A 25615-nucleotide genomic window follows, 5' to 3' on the forward strand; every position below is an offset into this window, starting at 1 on the left:
CATTACACTCCAACTCCATGTGACAATCAATAACCCTATGAGGAACTCCTGACCTCACAAAAACCCCACATCCCCCCCCCCCCTACATCCCCACCACCCCCCGCACTGCCCCTGGCTCTATCCCTGCGAATTAACAAATAATTTGGAATCCTATATGAAATGTGGCTCTTTAACCAAGTTTCTTGGATACATATTATATCTGGTTTTACTATGAGATCACTTAAAAATTTAATAAACTCTGAACCGTGAGCAGGTAAACTTTTCGCATTCCATTGAAGGAGCTTCAGTCCTCAAGAAAGGGGGGGTCTTTCTGAGGCCTGGACTTCGACCCGCTCCTCTTGTGCCCCAACAGAGCGTGGATCTGACCAATGGAAAATTCCCCCCAACCCAGATGCTTAGCCGCGGCGACCGACACAGCACGGATTTTGTCCGTTCGACTAGACGCTACTGCAGAGCAGTTGATAGATTCGGAAATAAACGCAATAAACGCGTCTTTAGAAATATTTAAATCTGACTCAGATTTGGCTCTCTCTGATCGACACTCGACTCGCTCAGTTTCAGTCTGGACTCCTACTGTTTTGGTAGCGACCTTCACCGAGCCAATGGGATTAGAGTTACGCAAACCTGCATACGAGGCAGGTTTAGTCCCAGAAACTTTCGAAGCGGCTTCAGCGTAAGTTAATTTTTACTTTACCTTTACCTGCTGAATTAGCGCTGCTTTTTGAAAAAACCGGGCAGCCTCGGAACGCAGAGCTGTGCGCCCCACCACAATTCCCACAATGCATTTGCTCACTCGGGCAAACACTACGCTCATGATCGCCATTGCATCTGCTGCAGTGAACCTTGCCCCGACAAGCTGGGGCTGTATGCCCAAACCTCTGACACTTGTAGCATCTAAGAGGAGCCGGGATGTAATCTCTTACCGTGAAGGCCAAATAGCCGAGCACTACCTTTGATGGAAGGCAAGAACCACTGAAGGACAACAAGACAGATAAGGTGTTCACCATCTCTCCCTCCCTGAATGTGGTAAGACGGCGAGCATCAGTCACTCCACTGGAGGCCAAATAACTCTTAATCTCTTCAATTTCTATGGATGAATCCACCCCATAGATGACACCACGACATTCTCTCATGTACTTCGGGATTTGACACGAAACACAGACCTCACCAAAATGGGTTGCTTTCAACACCTTGTCCCTTTGCCCGGCTGACTTGCACTCAAGGAGCAGGTCGCCCGACCGAAGCACTTTCGCAGACACTGCTTCCCCGAACTCTTTCTTTATGAGCTCTGCTAACTTTATAGGGTTGGACGGACCCACACGATTAGGCCTCTCAACGGCCGCCACAATGACCACAAACTTATCGAGCGAATCAACGGGGTTGCCAGAGGCCTGGGAAAGGGAAGCCCTACACTTGGGCTTCCCAGCTGAGGACACCTCATCAGAGGACACCTGGCCTCCCCTCTCTCTCTTCTGATGTTTGCTAACAGATTTAAAAGACCCCTCCTCATCCTCCCCCGAGGGACTCTCCATTTATTCCCACTAGCGGGAATTTAATCTGGACCGGGAATCAAGCCCGGAAGTGCGAGCGACGAGACCGCGACGAGACCGCGACGAGACTGCAACGAGACCGCCACGAGACCGCAACAAAAACGAAACGAGGATCACGCAGCCCGATCGCCACACCCCAAACGCAGCGCTCCTTCCGGTGTGCCCCAGCTCTGCTCGAGAATGGTAAGGCGCTCCGCGTGGGCTTTTACGAGACCCGCCCACGCCCTTCAAAATGTTCCAGAGCCTCCCATTGGCTGACGCTTGTCGCATCCTGGCTAGGTGTTCCCGCCTCCTCACTGGTCACGTGGGCCTGTGCTTCTGGCCAAGCCTTCCTGCACATTAGTAATGGCTTCTCCCAGCCACGAAGGCTTGACATCCTGCCTAACTCAATGCATATTTGGTCTTTATTACTACACAATGGGAAAAGGCTTATCTTTACCTTCAATAAGACATAACTGACTAATGCAGGCTACATGTTGTCGTGCAATTGACTATAGGGGGTTTGCCTTTATGGCACAAACGCAACAGTATACATGAACTGTTTGGAAATGCTTTAAGCACTTCCTTGTACACTATAGCAGGGGTTGGCTCTGAAGAAACCAGCAGTAGTCCCCCATCATGTTGGGGTTGAAATGCCCCTTCTAAAACGTCTCTATTGTGCCAATATCGTGGTGGAATCTCTCATCATGCCAATCGGTCACAGCACCAAGGTTGGCCAAGCACCAAGGTCATGTTGGGGTTGAAATGCCCGTGAGAGCGTGTCTCCATTGTGCTGACATCTCGGTGGAATCTCATCATGCTCATTGCTCACATCACCAAGGTTGGCTGGGAATGAAGTCAGAGAGAATGAAGAAAACAAGTACAGATACATTCAAAGTACACCGCCCCCAGGCCAAATAAATTAATATCCTCCAGCGCAGCATTTCCGCGGCGCCCGGCGATACCACCGTGCAGCTCATAGAGACTATTGGGAGGGAGAGGTGTACAATATTTGATTGATTAAGTGCATAATTAAAATCAATAAAAGATAATCATAAAATATTTTCTTATACCATACCTAAACCACCAGTGCTTCATCTGAATCTGTAACTTTTTGAAAATTAATTAAGTTATTAATGAAATAATTTTTTGGATTAATCAGTAACTAATTAATCGATTAATTGATTAATCAATCAATCAAAAATATCCTTTTAGCCACATCACTTGGTCACCGTCGTGTCCAAATATCAGCTTCCTAGTATGATGTCTGTCCACCTATATCAAAATATGACAGACATCACTTGATAGACAAAAGGATCACTTATTCATACCTACGGAGAGAAGTGTTTGTCCACAAGCAAGCAGATCTCTAAGTTCCACTCAAGACAGCATTTTAATTCATACTCAAATTAATTTGACAAAGGAAGGCAAAAGTGGAGACTGGAGCATGAGATGAGACACAGGAATGCTGATATGAGGACCCTTAGCCTCACCTTTGCACAAGGTCAAACTACAGATAAAACATGTTTTTGCCAGCTCAGCACAGAGATGCAGTTCTGCTCAGAAACTGAGAAAAGGCTCACAGCCAACTCTATACAAACATGCATATTTAATTTTGGACTGGTTCAACTATATTTACCTCCGCCACCAAAGGTGGCTGGAGGTTATGTTTTTACCCCTCTCTGTTTGTTTGTTTGTTTGTGAACAAAATATCTGAAAAAGTTGTGGGCGGATTCGCACGAAATTTGGCAGAGATGTAGCGTATGTTACAAGGATGAGATGATTCGATTTTGGTGAAGATCCTGATTCGGATCCGGCTACTATAATTTTAAAGTGATTCTTCACCATTGGGAGATAGGGCCAAAAACGATACCTAGCAGGATATCTCAAAAAGTTGTGGACGGATTTGGACGAAACTTGGTGGACCAGTCGGGTGTCTGAGAAGGACGAATATATTCGATTTTGGTGAAGATCTGAATATGGATTCGGATATGATATTTATTTAATTTTTTAAGTTATTCTTCACCATTGGGAGATTGGGCCAAAAACTATACATAGCAGGATATCTACATATGGGCAGGGTACAGCCCGAAGTACCCCGTGTAGTCCTTGAGCCAGACCAAAAGTAATGCTCCGGCGGGGGGAGTAATTCTCATTATGATTTTCCATTAGACCAATGTCTCAAGTGTCAGAAAAGGTGTGATGGACATCTGAGAACGGTAGCTTAGTGCCCGGATGGACGCCATCTTTGAAACCACCCAGCTCGAAAATGCCCATTTGGTGGGGTACATTGTTGCACGTGTATCTGGACTTCTATACTAGCTATCGATGTGCGGTTGACGACTAAATATACGTCCGATGTGTACCGTCTAAATAAAAAATAATATGAAGCATTTTGTTTTAGATTAATTATTATAAAAATCAATTATCGAAAAAAAATCATATATTTTTCAATATTTTATTATTAGACTTGTACTTTTTTTAGTGAAACAACACTGGTATGATTTTCCAAATTATGCATTGTGCTACACCGTTTATCTGTCTATAAAAATAACTCAAAAACTAAAACATATCATCCACCACGAGTTTACAACAAATAAATGTAAAGAGGCATAAAATGACTTAGGCCGCCGCTGGCATTATCTATTCTGACGATAACGCAAGTTAGGAATGTCGTACGGAGAGGATTTTAACACCATACGATATCTAATAAGCAGGCGGAAATTGTTACATAGGAAATCTGCACTTTGGTGGCCATCTTGGATTTCAAAATGGCCGCCAATTATATTAATTATTCATTACTAGAGTTTGGAAAGACGTATGGAGCTGATTTTAACACCATACGATGTATATTCCTAATAAGCAAGCGGAGGTATCATTGAACATGTCATGTTTTAGTCAAATAACACCGGTATGATCTTCCAAATTATACATTTTGCTAAACCGTTTATCTGTCTATAAAGATTTTCAGGCAATTTGGCCTGCATTATAATAGAGAACAACATATGCTATACAATATACAGTGCACACAAAGTTAATCATCAGAGTCGCCATCAGAGTCATTGGCATCCTGAGCCACGATAGCATCATCCTGCACCATGTTGGAGCATCCCTGCAGCTTACACACAACAGTGCACTTCAACCCATTCAGTATGCAGGAGCAATCTGACGGTCGACACGTCCTTCTGCATGTGCATGAGATGAGATTCAAGACGACATCTGGAGCTGGTAGACCCGACATCCATCGGATTGTGAGCGAACCGCCATCATCGAGTTCCCAACCATGTCCTGCTGATGGTGTTGGGACGTCTGGTAGGTTTTCAAGGCTGCGTCACCAGATAGCCGCCTGATAGTTGGCCCTAAGCGTATGCTGCATCAAGGAGTCTTCACAAGGCAGCAATTGTCCAGATTCGATCTGGCCCTTCTTTGCACAGAACATGTGATAACGGAGCGAATTAACACCGACGATCTTCGTGTTCTTGGCGTACAGCTGACACGTGAAGGCCTGAATGCTATTGAAGACGTCTGTTGGTACATTCCACGAAGATCCCAGATCTGTGAATGCTTGAAGATACAGCTCATTCGCTTGCACAAGCTTCAAAGCCTTTATCTTTCCTTGGCTAGCCAGAGCACTCACAGTGTCACACCCGCTCCATGCATGAAGCCCTGGCAATGCATTGCAAACTCCAGACCCCAACACCGCAGCCAACTTTCCAACGTCGATCATTCTGACTCGAACCTTTGTTCCTCGTCTGATGAAGAGCTGACTATCGATGGTTCTGCTGAGATGAAGACTGATGATCAGAACGTCGGTGTCATCTGCCACTAAGATGATCGTCTTGTAGTGGGTAGCGGCGTGCTTTGCGTGGAGAAACATACGCGTGTCTGCTTCCTCGTGGCTGCATTCGAGTGCTTGCACCAACTTCCACCTATCGCGGGTCAGTACCAGACATTTTTCACCACAGGTGACATACAGTGTTCTGTTGCCTAGCTTTTCGCGATTTGTTTCATGTTTCCACGACTCCGCCAGAAACACAACCAGTTTCTCCTTTGTCTGGCTGCAAGCAAGGAGACGCCGCCAGTTCATGATTTTGTGTGCGGGTCTGATCTCGCTGAAACTGATGCCTTCATTTGAACCGCGGTTCACACGCTCAGCTGCTTTGATGGATTCTTCTGTGTATGTGTCAAAGACAACATCGATGCGCTCACTGCCTTGACCAGCGTGAAGCGCTGCAGCAAGGATGCGGTCAGATAGTTCTTCGAACGTGTCGTTCTCGCCATGCATCTTTTGTATGAGAGCCATCGCATCAATTTATTGTTGCACTTCGCTTGTCAACGTTCTCGGCTGGTTCCACAAGACCTTCCATGTGTTTCGCAAGTGCAGCTTTGTTCGTTTTTTTCATTGACCCATCAACGTTTGCCAAAGACCATGGTAACGGCCCTAGTGGGTGACAAAGGACAAGTTGCATGTCGAGGTTCCTTGTCTTGGCGATGAGTATCATGGTGGCAAACAGTTGTCTGTCAGCTCTCAGGACGATCTCCTTGTTTGTGCCCTTCACAACTTTCTGCTTGATCTTACCAAAGGTCTTCAAATTTAGCTTGTTCAATGTGTCATGAAAGCCTGTTCCCTCTTCAAGACGTTTCTGGAAGCTTTGATACGCCGCTTCCCCCTTTTGCAGGGTGTTGAGTAGGTCATTAGAAACGTCCTCCCCCGCAGCCGCTCCGGTAGATATACTGAGAAGACATGACGGATCATCGGCGAATGGATTGGTCCAGTCATTTTCCAGTAGATCACAGATAGCTGTGACGCCAGACTCATCACGTTTGATGCGAGAAGTAGACAAGTCAGGGTGCTTGGCGTGAGATGTGTCGCTGCTATTCACAAGGATAGTTTCTCGTAGTTGCCTCAGTGCAGTAGCCCGATTTTCTGCAGTTAGATAGTATCGTGACACAGCCCCTTGTCGAAGACTAAAACCTCGTGTTCCTCCAGCTGTTTGTGTATCTTTGTTTACTGTTTCTTCTGTTGTCTGATCAACAGCGATTCTGGCAAATGGATTCCCTGGTCTAAGCTGTACGGAGAAGTAGCCTTGATTGAAATGCCTGTACAACTCGGGGCATGTTTCGTGGAGTTGCGTCATCTGTGCATAGTACACTGGTAGATATCTAGCATAGTTCACCTTGTTCATTGCGAAACACCAAGGGATCACTCTTCTGACACAAGCCAAGTGAAGCATCCAGTCGCCTTCTCTATCCGCACGAATCAACCCCAGCAGGGTCTCTACCATATCAATATACATCATCCAGAAGCGAGCCAGGTCTCCATGTTTGGTTCGCAGAAAATGTAGGTATTTCGCGAACATGTCAAAGCTCTGTACACATGAATCATCATCGAGAGCAGCAGCGAGAGTCTCGTGGCAAACATCCTCCTTGATGCTGCGAATTTTGAGGTCAGTGCTTCGAATCTGGGGTTCCTTGTCAGGATGATTGCTTTCTATCCACACCTGGAAGCCCTTCCAAATGATGCGCATTAGTGCCTCGTACATCAACTTGTGGAGTCGCACAGCACGGTTGTATTGCTTGCCTTCCAGAACCCTGTTGATGGAACCTTCAGCGATTACTCCTGACTCAACAGCTACATCCCGAAGGCCTGCATCTCCAAACATTTTCCCAATGCTCGACATGAAGTTACAGATGGTATGGAAGTTCCCCATCATGAGCACGATTCTTCCATATCGATCGACATCTTTCCATGCTATTTCGGTCGCCTTAGCAAATAGTGCCTGGTCTAGCACCACCGGTATACGCTCAAGCTGAAGTGATGACATGATGTTCAGAGCTTCTCTGAGGATTTCTTGCACTGTTGCCATATCTGTGGCAGGCGCGTTTATAGTCGGCAGGTAGCCAACTACATCTTCCGTCACCTGAACACGATCTCTAGTCATGATGTTGAAACCAGTCCACGAACTGATTGTCTGGTCGCATGGTTCCAGCATGCGAGTCATAATCCATACGTGATTTCGGCGCTGCGCAAGGGATGTTGCGCCTGCAAGAGTGTCAGAAAGATCTGCAGGCTTGATTGCAGGTGGGCCCTCTCGTTTCCCACCGCTGTATATTGGAACTAAATCGCTGGATGACGGGATAGATCGCTTCTTATCTGCTTTGGATACTGCCGATGGAGGTTGGGGCGGCAAACACGACTGCGACTTCGGTTGGACGATGATACCGTTGACGCGATGCGATGTTCCGCCACCACTCAGCGATTCCTCTAGCCTGTCGATGTTATCGAATGCTAATACAGTCGGGACCGAAGGGTGCACATGTGACGGAAGTGGTACTGTATCTTTCTCCACACTTGCTAATTTGTCTATGCATAGCGCTGTCTCGATTTCTTCCAGAACTGTGTACGAACATCCGTGCCCGAGTCGATTCAATATTCTGATGACCTCTGTATTACCGGTGAGCGTTTTCATGACCCACGGAAGTAGGACATGCTTCGATGTTCTGATGGTACCCCGGTGTACAGCATTGATGATATCTTGAGCCATCGACCATACCAGTGTGTCGGCACGCGCAGAGCTACCCCCACTCCCGCAAATCAAAGTATGCAGAAATACACGAAGAGAATCTGGTATCTTCACGTAATCTGAAGTGAGTTCTGCTGGCTGAGGCGGCCAACGTTCATTGTAATGAGCATCTTTGATCTGGTGTCGCAGTGAAGTAGCTGCACGCACAATGTTACTTTCACCGTCCGTTCGTTCAAATGCTTTCACTTCTGCTTTCAGGTTTACGCACTCTGCAGCAATCTCTCGCTTTGTCAGATTATCGGGCATCAAGTATACACGGTGTTTCACATTGAAGAAGATGAGCGATTCTCCAAACTCTCTTTGTAATGTGCGCTGCAGATTCTTCTTGATGGAGTCACGAACATCAACTGAAAATGTATCTGAAGACAGGATATCTGTTGCAACATCAACTATTGGAACAATCCTCGGGTTCAAGAACAAGTCAGTGCGAATGAAATTGAATATACATCGTATCATTTCTTTTTTCTCGATATTATCTTCAATGTCAGTTTCTACTTGAGGTTTTTGGGGCCGTGTGTAGTTTCTATAGCAGGAGAAGTGGTAGTGAGCCTCAGCTGCAACCATATCTCGTGTAGTCAATGCCAAAACTCTCTCATCATTGCGAGCTGTCGCAGCATCTCTTATTGTCTTATCTGCTCGAAGTTCAACAGCCAAGACAACTGTTTCACGGGTACGACTGCCTTTTATGAATTTTGAAGCACGCTGGCAAAAAATGCATTTATCATCGTAGACCGTTGAAGTTGATCCTGTCTCTTCCCGTGATGATCGCCGTCGCACCGCATCGCCAGTATCAACTGAAGAACTTCTAGCTGCATTGGTCAAAGTAGCTAGGTGGTTTTTGTGAGTGAAGTCTGATCTACAAGCCCTATGGTATAATATTGGAATATTATGAAGTTCAACTGCGCCTTCTTGGACTAGCTTTAGAATTGGATAAAAGTTTCTAACTGCGGCTGCGTCACACAATGTCTTCCAAGAACTGTTGCCCGCTGCCTTGCTTAGTTCAGAGAGTGGCGACTTCTTGCTGCACAGGATGCACGTTCCGGACTCAGGTTCAATCTTCGCCCGTTTCGCCTCGACACCGGCCATCTCAGCTGAAAGAACAAAAAGACTGACGTTAGATTACTCCGATATCCGAAAAGCTCGCCAGCTTACATAGACATACTCATCCAAGTCGGTGAACATGTTAGATGGCGCCACAATACAACTCTATAATAGAGTTGTATGTGGCGCCATCTAACATGTTCACTTTTAGTTCTTAAGCCACCCCCCCCCCCCCCCTCAGAAATTAATCAGGTCACCGCAACAAATCTCAGACTGAGATATAGAATATAGAATATAGATATAGAATAGACTGACGTCACTTTCGGCACTGGGTTCTGTGGGTTGATTATCGGCGGGAAATTCCAACTGACATAGTTTCGGTTTGTGGAAAGTGCATGCCTTTTCATATATTTTTTGTGTACACTCGTGGTGGATGATATGTTTTAGTTTTTGAGTTATTTTTATAGACAGATAAACGGTGTAGCACAATGCATAATTTGGAAAATCATACCAGTGTTGTTTCACTAAAAAAAGTACAAGTCTAATAATAAAATATTGAAAAATATATGATTTTTTTTCGATAATTGATTTTTATAATAATTAATCTAAAACAAAATGCTTCATATTATTTTTTATTTAGACGGTACACATCGGACGTATATTTAGTCGTCAACCGCACATCGATAGCTAGTATAGAAGTCCAGATACACGTGCAACAATGTACCCCACCAAATGGGCATTTTCGAGCTGGGTGGTTTCAAAGATGGCGTCCATCCGGGCACTAAGCTACCGTTCTCAGATGTCCATCACACCTTTTCTGACACTTGAGACATTGGTCTAATGGAAAATCATAATGAGAATTACTCCCCCCCCCCCCCCCCCGGAGCATTCACTTCAAAAAATGGCCGGTTGGCTCAAGGACTAGTGGGGGTCCTCACCCCCTCTCGTAAAAATCAAGGTGGGGAACCCGATCAAAGCAAGGGTGGAAGTCACTCCATTTATGACGACAAAACGTCTGATGCCCCATGTGGAGATCGGTTTTTGAGGTTTGGGACATGGAATGTAGGGACAATGACAGGGAGATCAGGAGAAGTGGTGGAAGTATTGGTCAGACGAAGAGTGGACATATTGTTGCAGATCTCCAAACGTCGGCCTTCCCCTTTACCAAAGGGGGGGCTAATCCCCTTGTCTCTTATTTGGCCGACGCGACCCTGGAAGTTATGACGTCACTTCCGGACGACGTCAACTAGGGTTGTAAGCCGTCTTCTTATTACCTACTTATTAACGCCGCCCAGTAAGCGAGGAAATAACTCTCGCCCGAGCCGCGGCGTTAGTGGACACGCCGAGCGAAGCGAGCCGTGACTCAGGCTATTAACAATGACTAAACCCGATTCTAGTGGTTGTGATCGTGCCATGCTTACCCAATTGGAGAAAAGACTGATGCGATCGGATGGAGAGGAAACCAAGAAAATAGGAAGAACAAAGCAATTTATTAACAAATGTACAGAAAGAAGAGGAAACGAAAGAATGTACAAGATAGAAAGAGGAAGAAGAAGAACACAGGGCAGCCTTAAACAGTCTTATCTTATTCCCTGGACAAACGGGCCCGTCTCACATACAGACACTCACACGGGGATTGTAGATGATAGGGTGGAACAGGTTGATGAGCACCAGCGTGTCCAGGCTCCAATCCGGTTCCGGTCCAGCGGACGAAACCCAGCAGGCAGAAGTTCGTTGTAATGTGCACTCTCCCAATACGTCCTCCTCAATACAAGCGCGCTTCCAACGAGAGTCCTGTTAAATCAATCTTTCACTCGAGTGCTTCGCGAGGGTCCTTTACACCGCCAATCGTACGACGCAGTCTCTGACGCAGTCCCCATACAAAGCGCAAATCGTGCCACTCCTGTGACGCAGTCTCATACAAAGCGCAAATCGTGCCAGTCCTGTAAAAGGGCTTAGCGCTCGCTTTTATAATCCAAGCAAGCGATCGCTCCGCAAGCCCCAAAGCCACGCCTGTCAGCGATGTCACTTCAGCCCTGGTTGGCTGGTTATGGCTTACCGGCCCCGCCTTTGATTGCTGGGTGACGTGGCCCCACCTTCTTCCTGGCGCTCCGCCCCCTTTTTCCGGGCCTCACCTCGTGGCTTATGGCGGCGTTAGAGCGAGCTCCAGCTCAAGGGCAGCGAACGCTGCTAACAAAGGCGTGCTTAATGGCGTCGCTTGGAGAGGGAGGCTGTCAATATGGACGAATTGGGCCTACTCCTTATTTGATTGACAGAACGCAGATTCAACTCTTGGAAACATGGCCTTATCTATGCACATACTAATGAAATAACTAAAGTCCTATGGTGACCTACTTGTTGCATGTGGCCTATCTAGGGGTGCTACCTTTAACCTTTAATGATGTCATATTTACAAGAGTGTGGGTTCTCAAAACCACAACACTGCACCCATCCTTTTGCCAGGCTCGCCCCGAGCCGAAACATCAGGACTATATTTTAACAATTAGTGTGGCACTTAGGTGTAGTTCCCCTCTACTTTTAACCTACTACCCTGAGTGCGACAGTTTTAACACTAGATATGTCCCCCCTGCTGCGTTGTGTCCTACCTAACCGACTCACGCCCACAGACTAACCGAATTACGGAATTATTCTGAAACTAAACATAAAGCCGGTGGGGAGCATTATTTACAAGACTACTATTATTTACAAAACTATAACCCAGGACCTGTCTTTTGTGGGAAAAGAAGAGCTTTTTGAAAAGAGGGTAATACCACTGCACTGCACTGCACCAATACACACCATACACCCATATGTGCCAATAAAATAAAATAAAATGCACAAAAAGCACCATCACGAAAAATGCACAAAAACAAACATTTTAAAATAATAAATGATGTCTTCTGGTGCTTCTCTGCTGGGCTGATGTATCTTGGCTCGATCTTCTTGCTTGATGTTTCTTAATAAAAAGGGCACAAACCGCGTCCGCTTTTTTAATTTATGGCCAGCAGGGCCAACTCAGGTGGTCCGACTGCTGGCATCGATGCCAATTAAAACAGTGGTCCGCAAGCCAGATACTGCTGGCAGCAATGGTCCGCTCCAGCAAAATGCCAGGCCACAAAACGTGTGGTCCAAAGGTGCCAGGCCACAGAACGTGTGGTCCAAAATGGTGTATCGGTGCAGGCAGGCATGCAGGCAGCAAGGGTGCAGGCAGCAAAAGTGTGGCCGCACAATTCAGGACACCTGCACACTCCCCTCGCACAAAAGACCATGGTCCATGAGTGGGGAGGAAGACAAAGCAGAGGTTAGCGGGGGCAAGGTTCTCAACAACAATCCTCAACTCAACAATCCTCTTGTTCTCAACAATCCTCTCCAAGAAGTTCTGTCACTCAAGCTTTTGGGTCTCACTATCTGCAATGATCTTTCTTGGGAAAACCACATTTCCAAGCTGGCCTCCAAAGCCAGTCGCCGACTGGGCATCCTCCGTCGTGCGAAGTCCTTCCTTGGCACACCTGAGCTCCTCACCACATACAAGGCTTTCATCCGCAGCTCAATGGAATACTGTTCCCCCCTCTGGGCTGGTGCTCCTGCCTCACAACTAGCTCGGCTTCACGGTGTTGAAACCAAAGCTTTCAGAATCATTGGAATCTCCTGTGATGAAGTTAACTCCGAGGGCCTTTCACTCACTCACCGCAGGCAGGTTGGTGGTCTTTCTGTCTTCTACCGACTCCTCTCCGGCCTTGCTCCCCCAGCTCTCTCTGTGCTCTGTCCCCCCCAATATTCCTTCAGGTCGCACAAGATCTGCCTGCGACCTTCTTATGGTTAAACTGCCAAAATCTAGGCTCTCTGCTCACCTTCACTCTTTCATTCCCCTTTTCTCCCGCCTCTGGAACAAACTCCCCCACTCCCTTCAATCCCACTCCACCCTCCAGGTCTTTAAAACAGCTGTTCACCACCATCTCTTATCTTCCCCCATCCAAAACCTTGATCTTTTCTGCCCCCGCTAATTTCACCCCAGATACATTTTTTTTTTTTGGAAATTCCAATTTCTTTCCTGGAAGTCCTTGCAGTGTTCATATGTTTTATACCTCTCCCACCTCCCCCAAAGCCCTCCCCCTCCCACATTTCTCACGTTGTCCCTGCTCTCAAATGTTGTGTTTGTGTCCTTCCCCCTCTCTCCCCATCTTGTCTGCCGCTCCCCTTATTTTTTGTGTTTTGTGTGTCGGTTTGACTTTTTGTGTGATTAATGTTAGCTCTTCCACGAGCCTCGATCTTGTATACAAAAAAACAAACAAAAAAAAGCGCAAGGGTACACATCAAAACAAGGTAATGCGACAGGAGGAGCGCGGTGGTGCGAGCAGAGAAAGCTCGTCCCTACCGTTAGTCACCCCCCATGTCACCTACACTACCCTTGCCCCTCCCCGTATTTACAATTTACAAATACGTCCCTACCGTCTCGCCCCCCATATCTCCCCTAATCCAAATTCGTCATCAATCCCACCTAAGGAGGAAGATATGGAATAAACACACAATGTCACAATTACGTCATGATGCGTCTTTCATTCCAACCAAACATTTGCAAAATCTGGTGTGGAGTCCTATCACCTCTGGTGAGTGGATGCGGATGGTGCGAAGAGACTTCATTCTAACTATCCTCTAATTACATTAACCATTTACTCTACCCGGGGTCACGCCCTGCCAATCAATTGGCCATCTTACACTATGTGGTTCTAAAAACCGAATTACCCATTGACCAATCTGTGGTGTCTACCAATTTGGGGTCTCACTCCCCCATTTTTTCTATCTGTGCCCTCGCACAATTTCAGGGATGGGTCGTGTGGCTCACCAGCAGGTCCGCTCACCTGCACACCTCCACCACTGTAGTTGCCACCCGAGCTTACCTAGCTCCTCAACCCTAACCTAGGAAGGCCCTCTAGCTCCCTTACCCCACGAATGCCCCCTCTGGCATCGGGCTACCCGGGTCCTCTCCTTGGATCCACTGGCCCCACTGAACTCTAACTGGCTCCCAGAACCTACCTGCGGCCTCACCTGGCCGACAGACTACCAGTGGCGGCGTGCTCAATAACCACATGCACAAACAGGCTCACACTCCCAGCCATTCCACTTCACTTATGCACCCAACAAAACACTACTTTGCAACTACACGCACCACAGATGTCAATATCCGACCAATTTACCTACTCCCTCTACCTAACTTTAAACTACCCTCCCCGGGTATTCGTGAAGGGGTCCATCTCTCCCCCATTCACTCCTTCGCACCATGCACTCCACACCACACATTCCACACACCATTTACTCCACACCATTTATTCCACACGACTCATCTTACACACACCAAACTCTCTTGCATATTTCTTGTGCCCACGCACCTGTTTCCCACCACTTGCACCCCATGCAAGTCAATGCACACAACACACTTACACTTGTCCACAATGCTCTGCTCATACACTTCCACACACACACACATCATTCTCGAGCATTGCCTCATGCGCTCAAATTTTCCCACGCCCAATTCCTCATTTCAAAAACGAGCTCATTCTCACCACAAAGATTCTCATTCACACTGCATCATCTATCTAGCTATTTCCCTTCTAAAACTTGTGCTTTCCCATCATCCCTTACACTTAGCACTCCCTCGTCATTATCAACCAACTAATCTACTCGACATCCCCACTACTTGTACCAATGTCACTACTTATCTCTCAAGTCTCCTATGGTCATCTCTAGGTCCCTACAATTTATCCTAACCCTACCAGGCTAGTTTACACTGCCAACCCCATAAACTATAGCGCATTTGCCCCCAATGTGAGGGATGGTAGGATTACAATCCCTCGACACTGGGTACCACTTACAAACACTATCACCATTAGTCCACTTCACTTGAGCCTCTCGGTGCGTCAATGCATTCTTACAGCTCGGCTTTGCAAGGCCGAGCAATGCATACGGGTGGTCTGTCTCCTGTAGGTTGGGTCCGTCCGGCTTTCTCAGTTCAGGGGAGGAGGCATACTCGGGCCAAGGCTCCAGGCACCATCCCTACACAGGGTTTTGTGCTCCCATGCGCGATTGCCCAGCCTTCCCCGGCCGGAGTGCCACCACCGCAAGGGGCGCCGCTCCGAACCCTTCTACCTCCCCTCGAACCAGGCCGTTCGCCTTGCCTGGCAAAGCGCGGCACCGACCATGCAGGGCGGGGCCCGGCGCGGATCGTGCACGGTGGTCCTTGCGAGAGCGCCGTGGCAACGATCCCCGTTGGCTCCTGCAGCACACAAAGAACACCGCGCACAAAGAGCTCGCGTCGGCTATACGTCGCCCTAAATGCTGCCCCGGTCTGCGTCGATGCTTGGGTTGCCTCTTCGCAACCCACTACCCACTCCATTCTCGCACATCCAGGCGTCCCAGGGCCTCTCATACACCCCACACATTTCGTTAATTCCGCCACCGCACGCTCTCGTGCACACTCTTTCGTTGCACACTCAAGTGCACACCACTCCGGTGCACTCACGCCTCCCGCACACTCCATTACCACACACTCCTCTGTTACACACCTTTCCTTCACACATTCCTCTACCGCACACTCTGAAACATCCATGGGTGTGCACTCCTGCACACACCCATCCATCACCGCACACCTTCGCGCACACTCCCCCATTACATCCTCTGTAACACTCACGGGTGTGCACTCTGTTGCACACCCAATCACGTGCTCTGGTGTGCATCCTCTCACACTCTCTCCATCCATCTCTGGTGTGCATCCTCGCACACTCTCCACAATCGCACACTCGGTGTCGCACTCCATTCCACACTCACCCTCCGATGTGCACTCACTTTCACTTCCACACTCTGTTGTTACACACCCGCGCTTCGGTGCACATTTTTTCCTCACACTCGCGCCATTCACTTTAATACAGCGCACAAAGGACCTTCCACGAACACCCTGGTGACGTCGGGATCCGAAGTGCACGAAAAATGTTTTCGCGCTAAACATTTTCGCGCCATATACAGCCCGACTCACCTTGGCGCTTCCTCTTCTTCGCTTCTCCACCACCTGCAAAATTTCATTGGGGTTATCAAGCACGGCACCATGATGCGAACACGGACTTTGCACATATTCCATCTTTTCCTCCCGCGAGTGCTTTTCTAAGTCGGCCGTCTCTTCAACCCCAATTTCGACTATAATTATTTTATTTTATTTTTCCTCGACGACCGCCTGGGCTAATAAAATTTTCTCTTCTACTTCGGCGGTCGTCGGCTTTTGCATACCCCGAGTCTCGATTTCTATCCCGGTCCACCCGGCTGTGCTTTGCTCCCTCTCGCTCAACCCGCGCTCAAGCCGCGCCACCCCGTCGCATACCCACGTGCCCTTCCCGCTCGACTTGCAGTCTCTGTCCTTCCCCAATGCTTTTATTTCATACCTGGCTTCTTCCCTCGCTAACCCCTCATTTATTTCTCGGGCCTGGCCACCCACGTCCTTCAACTGGCCCCCTAATTTGTTTTCTAATCCCCCCAATTTGCTTTCTAACCCCCCAATTTGATTTCCCATATCATTTTTGAATCCCCCAATTTGGTTTCCCATATTATTTCTCAATTCCCCAATTTTGTTTTCCATATTAGTTCTCAATTCCCCAATTTGGTTTCCCATATTACTTAACCCATCTCTCATTTCTCTCATTTCCGCCCTTGATTTGTCCCCCTCTATTTTCATGTCTTCACCCAACTTGACCATAAAGGCCCTCATTTGTGCCATAAATAGGCCCCAGTCCGTTGGCACCGTGGGCTCGGCTACCGCGGCCATGTGCGAGGTGCCGCCATTTTGTCCACCTGCAACCCCCACTGCCGCACCCTCTTCAATTCCCTCCTCCATTTGTCCCACTTCTTCCCTGGGGTCCTGGGTTGATTCTAACCCTTCCTCTACCCCCTCATTTTCCCTCACCAGCATCCGACCGCCTTGGCTATCCATGGCACGATTTAATTTGGGATGTCAAAACAATTTCGGCCGCTCATAATTTTGACCAAATTTTGTCCAAAATATAAAAATTTGGTTCGGGTCCAAATCCCACTCCCCGACACCAATTGTTGCGGATCTCAAAACGTCGGCCTTCCCCTTTACAAAGGGGGTGGGGGGGTTAATCCCCTTGTCTCTTATCTGGCCGACGCAACCCTGGGGGTTATGACGTCACTTCCGGACGACGTCAACTAGGGTTGTAACCCGTATTCTTATTACCTACTTATTAACACCGCCCAGTAAGCGAGGAAATAACTCTCGCCCGAGCCGCGGCGTTAGTGGACACGCCGAGCGAAGCGAGCCACGACTCAGGCTGTTAACAATGACTAAACCCGATTCTAGCGGTTGCGATCGTGCCACGCTTACCCAATTGGAGAAAAGACTGATGCGATTGGATGGAGAGGAAACCAAGAAAATAGGAAGAACAAAGCAATTTATTACCAAATGTACAGAAAGAAGAGGAAACGAAAGAATGTACAAGATAGAAAGAGGAAGAAGAAGAACACAGGGCAGCTTTAAACAGTCTTATCTTATTCCCTGGACAAACGGGCCCATCTCACATATAGACACTCACACGGGGATTGTAGATGGTAGGGTGGAACAGGTTGATGGGCACCAGCACATCCAGGCTCCAATCCGGTTCCGGTCCAGGCTCCGGTCCAGCGGACGAAACCCAGCAGGCAGGAGTTCGTTGTAATGTGTGCTCTCCCAATACATCCTCCTCAATACAAGCGCGCTTCCAACAAGAGTCCTGTTAAATCAATCTTTCACTCGAGTGCTTCGCGAGGGTCCTTTACACCGCCAATCGTACGACGCAGTCTCTGACGCAGTCCCCATACAAAACGCAAATCGTGCCAGTCCTGTGACGCAGTCTCATACAAAGCGCAAAGCGTGCCATTCCTGTAAAAGGGCTTTGCGCTCGCTTTTATAATCCAAGCAAGCGATCGCTCCGCGAGCCCCAAAGCCACGCCTATCGGCGGTGTCACTTCAGCCCTGGTTGACTGGTTATGGCTTACTGGCCCCGCCTTTGATGGCTGGGTGACGTGGCCACACCTTCTTCCTGGCGCTCTGCCCCATTTTTCCGGGCCTCACCTTGTGGCTTATGGCGGCGTTAGAGCGAGCTCCAGCTGAAGGGCAGCGAATGCTGCTAACAAAGGCGCACGTAATGGCGTCGCTTGGAGAGGGAGGCTGTCAATATGGACGAATGGGGCATACTCCTTATTTGATTGACACAACGCAGATTCAACTATTGGAAACATGGCCTTATCTACACACATACTAATGAAATAACTGAAGTCCTATGGTGACCTACGTGTTGCATGTGGCCTATCTAGGGGAGCTACCTTTAACCTTTAATGATGTCATATTTACAAGAGTGTGGGTTCTCAAAACCGCAACACTAGATCCTGATTCGGATCCGGCTACTATAATTTTGAAGTGAATCTTCACCATTGGGAGATAGGGCCAAAAACGATACCTAGCAGGATATCTCAAAAAGTTGTGGACGGATTTGGACGAAACTTGGTGGACCAGTCGGGTGTCTGAGAAGGACGAATATATTCGATTTTGGTGAAGATCTGAATATGGATTCGGATATGATAATTATTTAATTTTTAAAGTTATTCTTCACCATTGGGAAATTGGGCCAAAAACGATACATAGCAGGATATCTACATATGGGCAGGGTACAGCCCGAAGTACCCCGTGGGGGTCCTCACCCCCTCTCGTAAAAATCAAGGTGGGGAACCCGATCAAAGCAAGGGTGGAAATCACTCCATTTATGACGACAAAACGTCTGATGCCCATGTGGAGATCGGTTTTTGAGGTTTGGAACGTGGAATGTAGGGACAATGACAGGGAGATCAGGAGAAGTGGTGGAAATATTGGTCAGACGAAGAGTGGACATATGTTGTGTGCAGGAGACGAGATGGAAGGGAAGTGGTGTGAGAATGGTGAAGGGTAGGCAGGGACAGAAATACAAGTTTGTGTGGCAAGGGTGTCGCGAAGGCATGCATTGTGTTGGTGTCCTGTTTTCTGAGGAATTTGTAGACAGTGTGGCGAGTGTGACTAGAGTGAGTGATAGGTTGATGATGGTGAGGATGATGATTGGAAAGCTCTTCGTGAATGTCATCTCGGGATATGCTCGGCAGGTTGGTTGGAGCGATGAAGAGAAGGACAAGTTCTGGTGTGCGACAGAGAATCTGATGTAAAACGTGAAAGATGAGGAAGTTGTTGTGGTAGGAGGAGACCGAAATGGACATGTGGGAAGGAGTATGGACGGTTTTGAGGGAGTTCATGGGGGTTACGGATATGGTGTGAGAAATGGAGAAGGTGAAAGGATTTTAGAGTTTGCTGATGGAGCTGATTTGTTGATTTGTAATACTGAGTTCCAGAAAGAGGATAATAAGCTTGTTACATACACGTCAGGTGGGTCGACGACAACCGTTGACTTCCTGATGGTGCATAGGCGAGATAGGGGGCACCTCCGGGACACAAAGGTGATCCTGGGGTAAGAGGCTGTTTCACAGCACCACTTGGTTGTCTGCGACATAAAGGTGAAAGGTGCAAGGAGAGCTCGGCCGGTGAAGTACCAACCGAGAATGAAGATGTGGAGGTTGAAAGAGGTGACAGTGAGGGAGGCATTAAAAGAGAGGCTGAGTATGGCAGAGGATGATGTGGTGGAGCTTGAAAGTGGTTGGATGTCAATGAAAGATAGTCTGTTGGGAGCCGTTGGTGAGGTATGTGGATGGACAAAAGGACCACCGAGGCACTCGGAAACATGGTGGTGGGATGATGAAGTTGGAAAGAAGATTGACGAGAAGAGGAAAAAGTTCAAGGAGTGGCAGAAGGCGAAGGGTATGGGCGCAGAAAAGGCACAGCATGAGGGTTATACGGCAGCCAAGAAGGCTGCAAAGAAAGAGGTAGCAAAGGCGCAGGAGGCATACAGGAAAATGTTCGGAGAACGCTTGGATTCGGAAGAGGGTGAGAGAGCAGTCAGAGAGCGGTAATTCAGGATTGCAAAGCAGATAGCGAAAGAGAGGTGCGATGTGATTGGGGTGAGTTGCTTGAAGGATGAAGTGGGACAAATCGTTGTGGACCCAGATGGAATTAAAGGAAGATGGAAGAGATATATGGAAATGCTGTTGAATGCAGAGAATGAATGGGACGGCAACATAGACCATGTTAGTGTTAGTTACTGTGTCTGGAAACTGTATCCCCACCATGTTAGTTACCATGTCTGGAAACTGTATCTCGACCATGTTAGTTACCAGGTCTGGAAATGGTATCTCCACCATGTTGGGAAACGGATCTGGAAACTGTATCCCCACCATGTTAGTTACCGTGTCTGGAAACTGTATCTCCACCATGTTAGTTACCGTGTCTGGAAACTGTATCTCCACCATGTTAGTTACCGTGTCTGGAAACTGTATCTCCACCATGTTAGTTACCGTGTCTGGAAACTGTATCTCCACCATGTTAGTTACCAGGTCTGGAAATGGTATCTCCACCATGTTGGGAAACGAGTCTAGATACTGTATCTCCACCATGTTAGTTATCGTGTCTGGAAACTGCATCAGTGTATCTCCACCATGTTTGGAAACAGGACTGGAAACTATCTCCACCATGTTAGTTCACATGTCTGGAAACTATCTCCACCATGTTAGTTACCATGTCTGCAAACTGTATCTCCACCATGTTAGTTACAAGGTCTGGAAACTGTATCTCCAGCATGTTAATTACCGTGTCTGGAAAATATCTCCACCGTGTTAGGAAACAGGTCTGGAAACTGTATCTCCACCATGTGAGTTACTGTATCTGCAAACTATATCTCCACCATGTTAGTTACCATGTCTGGAAGCTGTATCTCCACCATGTTGGTTATCAGGTCTGGAAATGGTATCTCCACCATGTTGGGAAACAGGTCTGGAAATGGTATCTCCACCATGTTGGGAAACAGGTCTGGAAATGGTATCTCCACCATGTTGGGAAACAGGTCTGGAAATGGTATCTCCATCATGTTGGGAAACAGGTCTGGAAATGCTATCTCCACCATGTTGGGAAACAGGTCTGGAAATGGTATCTCCATCATGTTGGGAAACAGGTCTGGAAATGCTATCTCCACCATGTTGGGAAACAGGTCTGGAAATGGTATCTCCATCATGTTGGGAAACAGGTCTGGAAATGGTATCTCCACCATGTTGCGAAACAGGTCTGGAAATGGTATCTCCACCATGTTGGGAAACAGATCTGGAAATGGTATCTCCACCATGTTGGGAAACAGGTCTGGAAATGGTATCTCCATCATGTTGGGAAACAGGTCTGGAAATGGTATCTCCATCATGTTGGGAAACAGGTCTGGAAATGGTATCTCCACCATGTTGGGAAACAGGTCTGGAAATGGTATCTCCATCATGTTGGGAAACAGGTCTGGAAATGCTATCTCCACCATGTTGGGAAACAGGTCTGGAAATGCTATCTCCACCATGTTGGGAAACAGGTCTGGAAATGGTATCTCCATCATGTTGGGAAACAGGTCTGGAAATGGTATCTCCACCATGTTGGGAAACAGGTCTGGAAATGGTATCTCCATCATGTTGGGAAACAGGTCTGGAAATGGTATCTCCATCATGTTGGGAAACAGGTCTGGAAATGGTATCTCCATCATGTTGGGAAACAGGTCTGGAAATGGTATCTCCACCATGTTGGGAAACAGGTCTGGAAATGGTATCTCCATCATGTTGGGAAACAGGTCTGGAAATGCTATCTCCACCATGTTGGGAAACAGGTCTGGAAATGCTATCTCCACCATGTTGGGAAACAGGTCTGGAAATGGTATCTCCATCATGTTGGGAAACAGGTCTGGAAATGCTATCTCCACCATGTTGGGAAACAGGTCTGGAAAATGTATCTCCACCATGTTAGTTAGTGTGTCTGGAAACTATCTCCACTGTGTTAGTCACCCGGTCTGGAAACTGTATCTCCACCATGTTTGGAAACAGGCCTGGAAACTGTATCTCCAGCATGTTAGTTACCGTGTCTGGAAAATATCTCCACTATGTTAGTTACCAGGTCTGGAAACTGTATCTCCACCGTGTTGGGAAACAGGTCTGGAAACTGTATCTCCACCATGTTAGTTTGCTGTATCTGCAAACTGTATCTCCAGCATGTTAGTAACTGTGTCTGGAAACTGTATCTCCACCATGTTAGTTACTGTGTCTGCAAACTGTATCTCCACCATGTTAGTTTGCTGTATCTGCAAACTGTATCTCCACCATGTTAGTTTGCTGTATCTGCAAACTGTATCTCCACCATGTTCGTTACTGTGTCTGGAAACTGGATCTCCACTATGTTAATTACCGTGTATGGAAACTGTATCTCCACCATGTTATTTGCTGTATCTGCAAACTATATCTCCACCATGTTAATTACTGTGTCTGGAAACTGGATCTCCACCATGTTAGTTACTGTGTCTGGAAACTGTATCTCCACCATGTTCGTTACTGTGTCTGCAAACTATATCTCCACCATATTAGTTACCGTGTCTGGAACTGCATCTCCACCATGTTATTTACTCTGTCTGGAAACGGTATCTCCTCCGTTGTTCGTTACCCTGTCTGGAAATTGTATCTCCTCCATGTTAGTTACCATGTATGGAAACTATCTCCACCATGTTAGTGACCATGTCTGCAGACTGTATCTCCACCATGTTGGTTACCAGGTCTGAAACTGTATCTCCAGCATGTTAATTACTGTATCTCCAGCATGTTAGTAACTGTGTCTGGAAACTGTATCTCCACCATGTTAGTTACTGTATCTGCAAACTGTATCTCCACCACGTTAGTTACCCTGTCTGGAAACTGTATCTCCACCATGTTAGTTACCCTGTCTGGAAACTGTATCTCCACCAATGTTAGTTATTGTATCTGTAAATAGTATCTCCACCACGTTAGTAAGTGTGTCTGGAAACTGTATCTCCACCACGTTAGTAAGTGTGTCTGGAAACTGTATCTCCACCACGTTAGTAAGTGTGTCTGGAAACTGTATCTCCACCACGTTAGTAAGTGTGTCTGGAAACAGTATCTCCACCACGTTAGTAAGTGTGTCTGGAAACTGTATCTCCACCACGTTAGTAAGTGTGTCTGGAAACTGTATCTCCACCACGTTAGTAAGTGTGTCTGGAAACAGTATCTCCACCACGTTAGTAAGTGTGTCTGGAAACTGTATCTCCACCACGTTAGTAAGTGTGTCTGGAAACAGTATCTCCACCACGTTAGTAAGTGTGTCTGGAAACTGTATCTCCACCATGTTAGTTACCAGGTCTGGAAGCTGTATCTCCACCATGTTAGTTACCCTGTGTGGAAACTATCTCCTCTATGTTAGTTACCATGTTTGGAAACTGTATCTCCACCATGTTAGTTACCAGGTCTGGAAGCTGTATCTCTGCCACGTCTGGAAGCTGTATCTCTGCCACGTCTGGAAGCTGTATCTCTGCCACGTCTGGAAGCTGTATCTCCACCATGTTAGTTAGCAGGTCTAGAAGCTGTATCTCTGCCATGTTTGGAAACTGTATCTCCACCATGTTAGTTATTGGGTCTGAAAGCTGTATCTCTACCATGTTATTAACTGTGATCATGTTTCCCACACAGAGATCTTCTGCTGCCTTGTGTGATCGTCATCATGAATCCCAACCTGCTTTCCATTGTCATCATCTTCAGCATGTCTCTTGGCATCCCAGCCATGGTGTTCCAAAGCTGGGATGAGGTACCACCTGACTGTAAGAAATTCTTTTTGAATGGCATTCCACCAAAATATAGAAACCCTGGAAAAGGCGTGAAAATTATTTGCCAGAAGTATCAAAACCTGTTCCACTTTGTGACGCTGTACGATACACGCAACCGCTTGGCCATATACTCGGCCTACAAGTTCAATCCAGGGTCAGGTACTAGGCCAAACTATTGGATGGTGGAACTCGGAGGTCTTGGAACACCAGACAAACGTTGCAAATTAGGGGATGACATGGATCCATCAGGGTCGTTCAACATCCCACTTCGACCGCATTTGCGCACCCCAGATCGATCGTGTTTGCCAGTTTCTCAAGCAATCAATGAAGACTACGCCAATAGTAATTATGATAGGGGTCACCTGAATCCGGTCATGGCGCAAAATACACAGGTGGCTAAAGAAGCGACATTTACACTCACCAATGTGGTCCCTCAGGTTAAGGAATTCAACAACGGTAAATGGCAAAATGCAGAGGAAAAACTCTCTATATATGCAAAGGAATGCAAGAAGCGAGGAGGTGAGACGTTCGCGGTGACCGGTGCTGTAAAAGGACGTTATTCCATCGGCTGTGGGGAAGACTGCGGGAGTTGGAAACCGCCCAAATCAATCAAACCAAATAAGAACAAACACCGAGTCAACATCCCCGCCATGATGTGGAGCGCAGCTTGCTGTCGGTGAGAATGAACCCCAAACCAATCATCTTCTATTTCTATCTTTACCTTTATAATTTTTAAATTATTTACCAGTAAAGGTATTTATCATGTGTACTCTTCCCATATTAATTATCGACTTGAAAGGTGAAGTTATCAGGTGTTTTTGAAAAGCTTTTATTCAGTTGTTTCCGTCGTGTTGATGACAAGTAGGTTAAAACCAAGGCAGTGCTGTCCCAAATTGGTTACGATTTAAAAACATGGAAACATTGCTCCCATTTGGTGCTGATTCTTAAAATAGGCCAAACATCAAGTGCACCATTCTCAATACAGAATCGGTCCTGCCGAGGAAGCTTATTACCTGCGCCACCGAAGGTGGACCAAAGGTGGATGTGATGTTTTCACCCCTGTCTGTCTGTTTGTCTCTTTGTCCGTTTGCCAACAAGATATCTCAAAAAGTCATACACGGATTCGGACGAGATTTGGTAGAGATGTAGCGTATGTCACATGGACGAAATGATTAAATGTTGGTGAAGGTCCGGATTCGGATCCGACTACGAGAATTTTTAAGTGATTCTTCACCATTGGGAGATCGGGCCAAAAACGATACATAGCAGGATATCTCAAAAAGGGTGTGGACGGATTTGGACAAAACTTGGTGGACAGGTTGGGTGTGTGACAAGGACAAATAGATTCGATTTTGGTGAAGATCTGAATATGCATTCGGATATGATAATTATTTAATTTTAAGTGATTCTTCACCATTGAGAGATAGGGTGAAAAGCGAGATATAACATGATATGAAAAAAAGTTATGGACGAGTCATGAATAAACTTGGTGGATGAGTTTGTGAGGTGACAAGAACAAGCCGATTCGATTTTGGTTCAGGTCCAAATCCAGATCCAGCCCATCAGTGGATACAAAACATAAATTGTTCAGCCTGGAGGAGGTATGCGCTCTACCGAGGGTCGTTCTAGTTTGTGAAGAATCAAATCCCAGACTGGTCACCAT

At 47.0% G+C, this 25615-nt stretch overlaps 1 protein-coding gene across 2 annotated transcripts in view; it reads left to right on the plus strand.

Annotated features, from left to right (window-relative positions):
* Window positions 1-25615, plus strand: part of LOC137420917 (endonuclease domain-containing 1 protein) — a 59680-nt gene that overhangs the window by 28929 nt on the left and 5136 nt on the right. For both annotated transcript variants that reach the window (XM_078778599.1, XM_078778638.1), the window contains one exon: window positions 23819-24628. In XM_078778599.1, the coding sequence (XP_078634725.1) occupies window positions 23850-24628 (779 nt within the window). In that variant the 5' untranslated portion in view covers window positions 23819-23849. The remainder of the gene's footprint in view (window positions 1-23818; window positions 24629-25615) is intronic.

Source organism: Myxine glutinosa, chromosome 1, assembly GCF_964187855.1.
Source record: "Myxine glutinosa chromosome 1, kmMyxGlut1.1, whole genome shotgun sequence".
NCBI lineage: Eukaryota > Metazoa > Chordata > Myxini > Myxiniformes > Myxinidae > Myxine > Myxine glutinosa.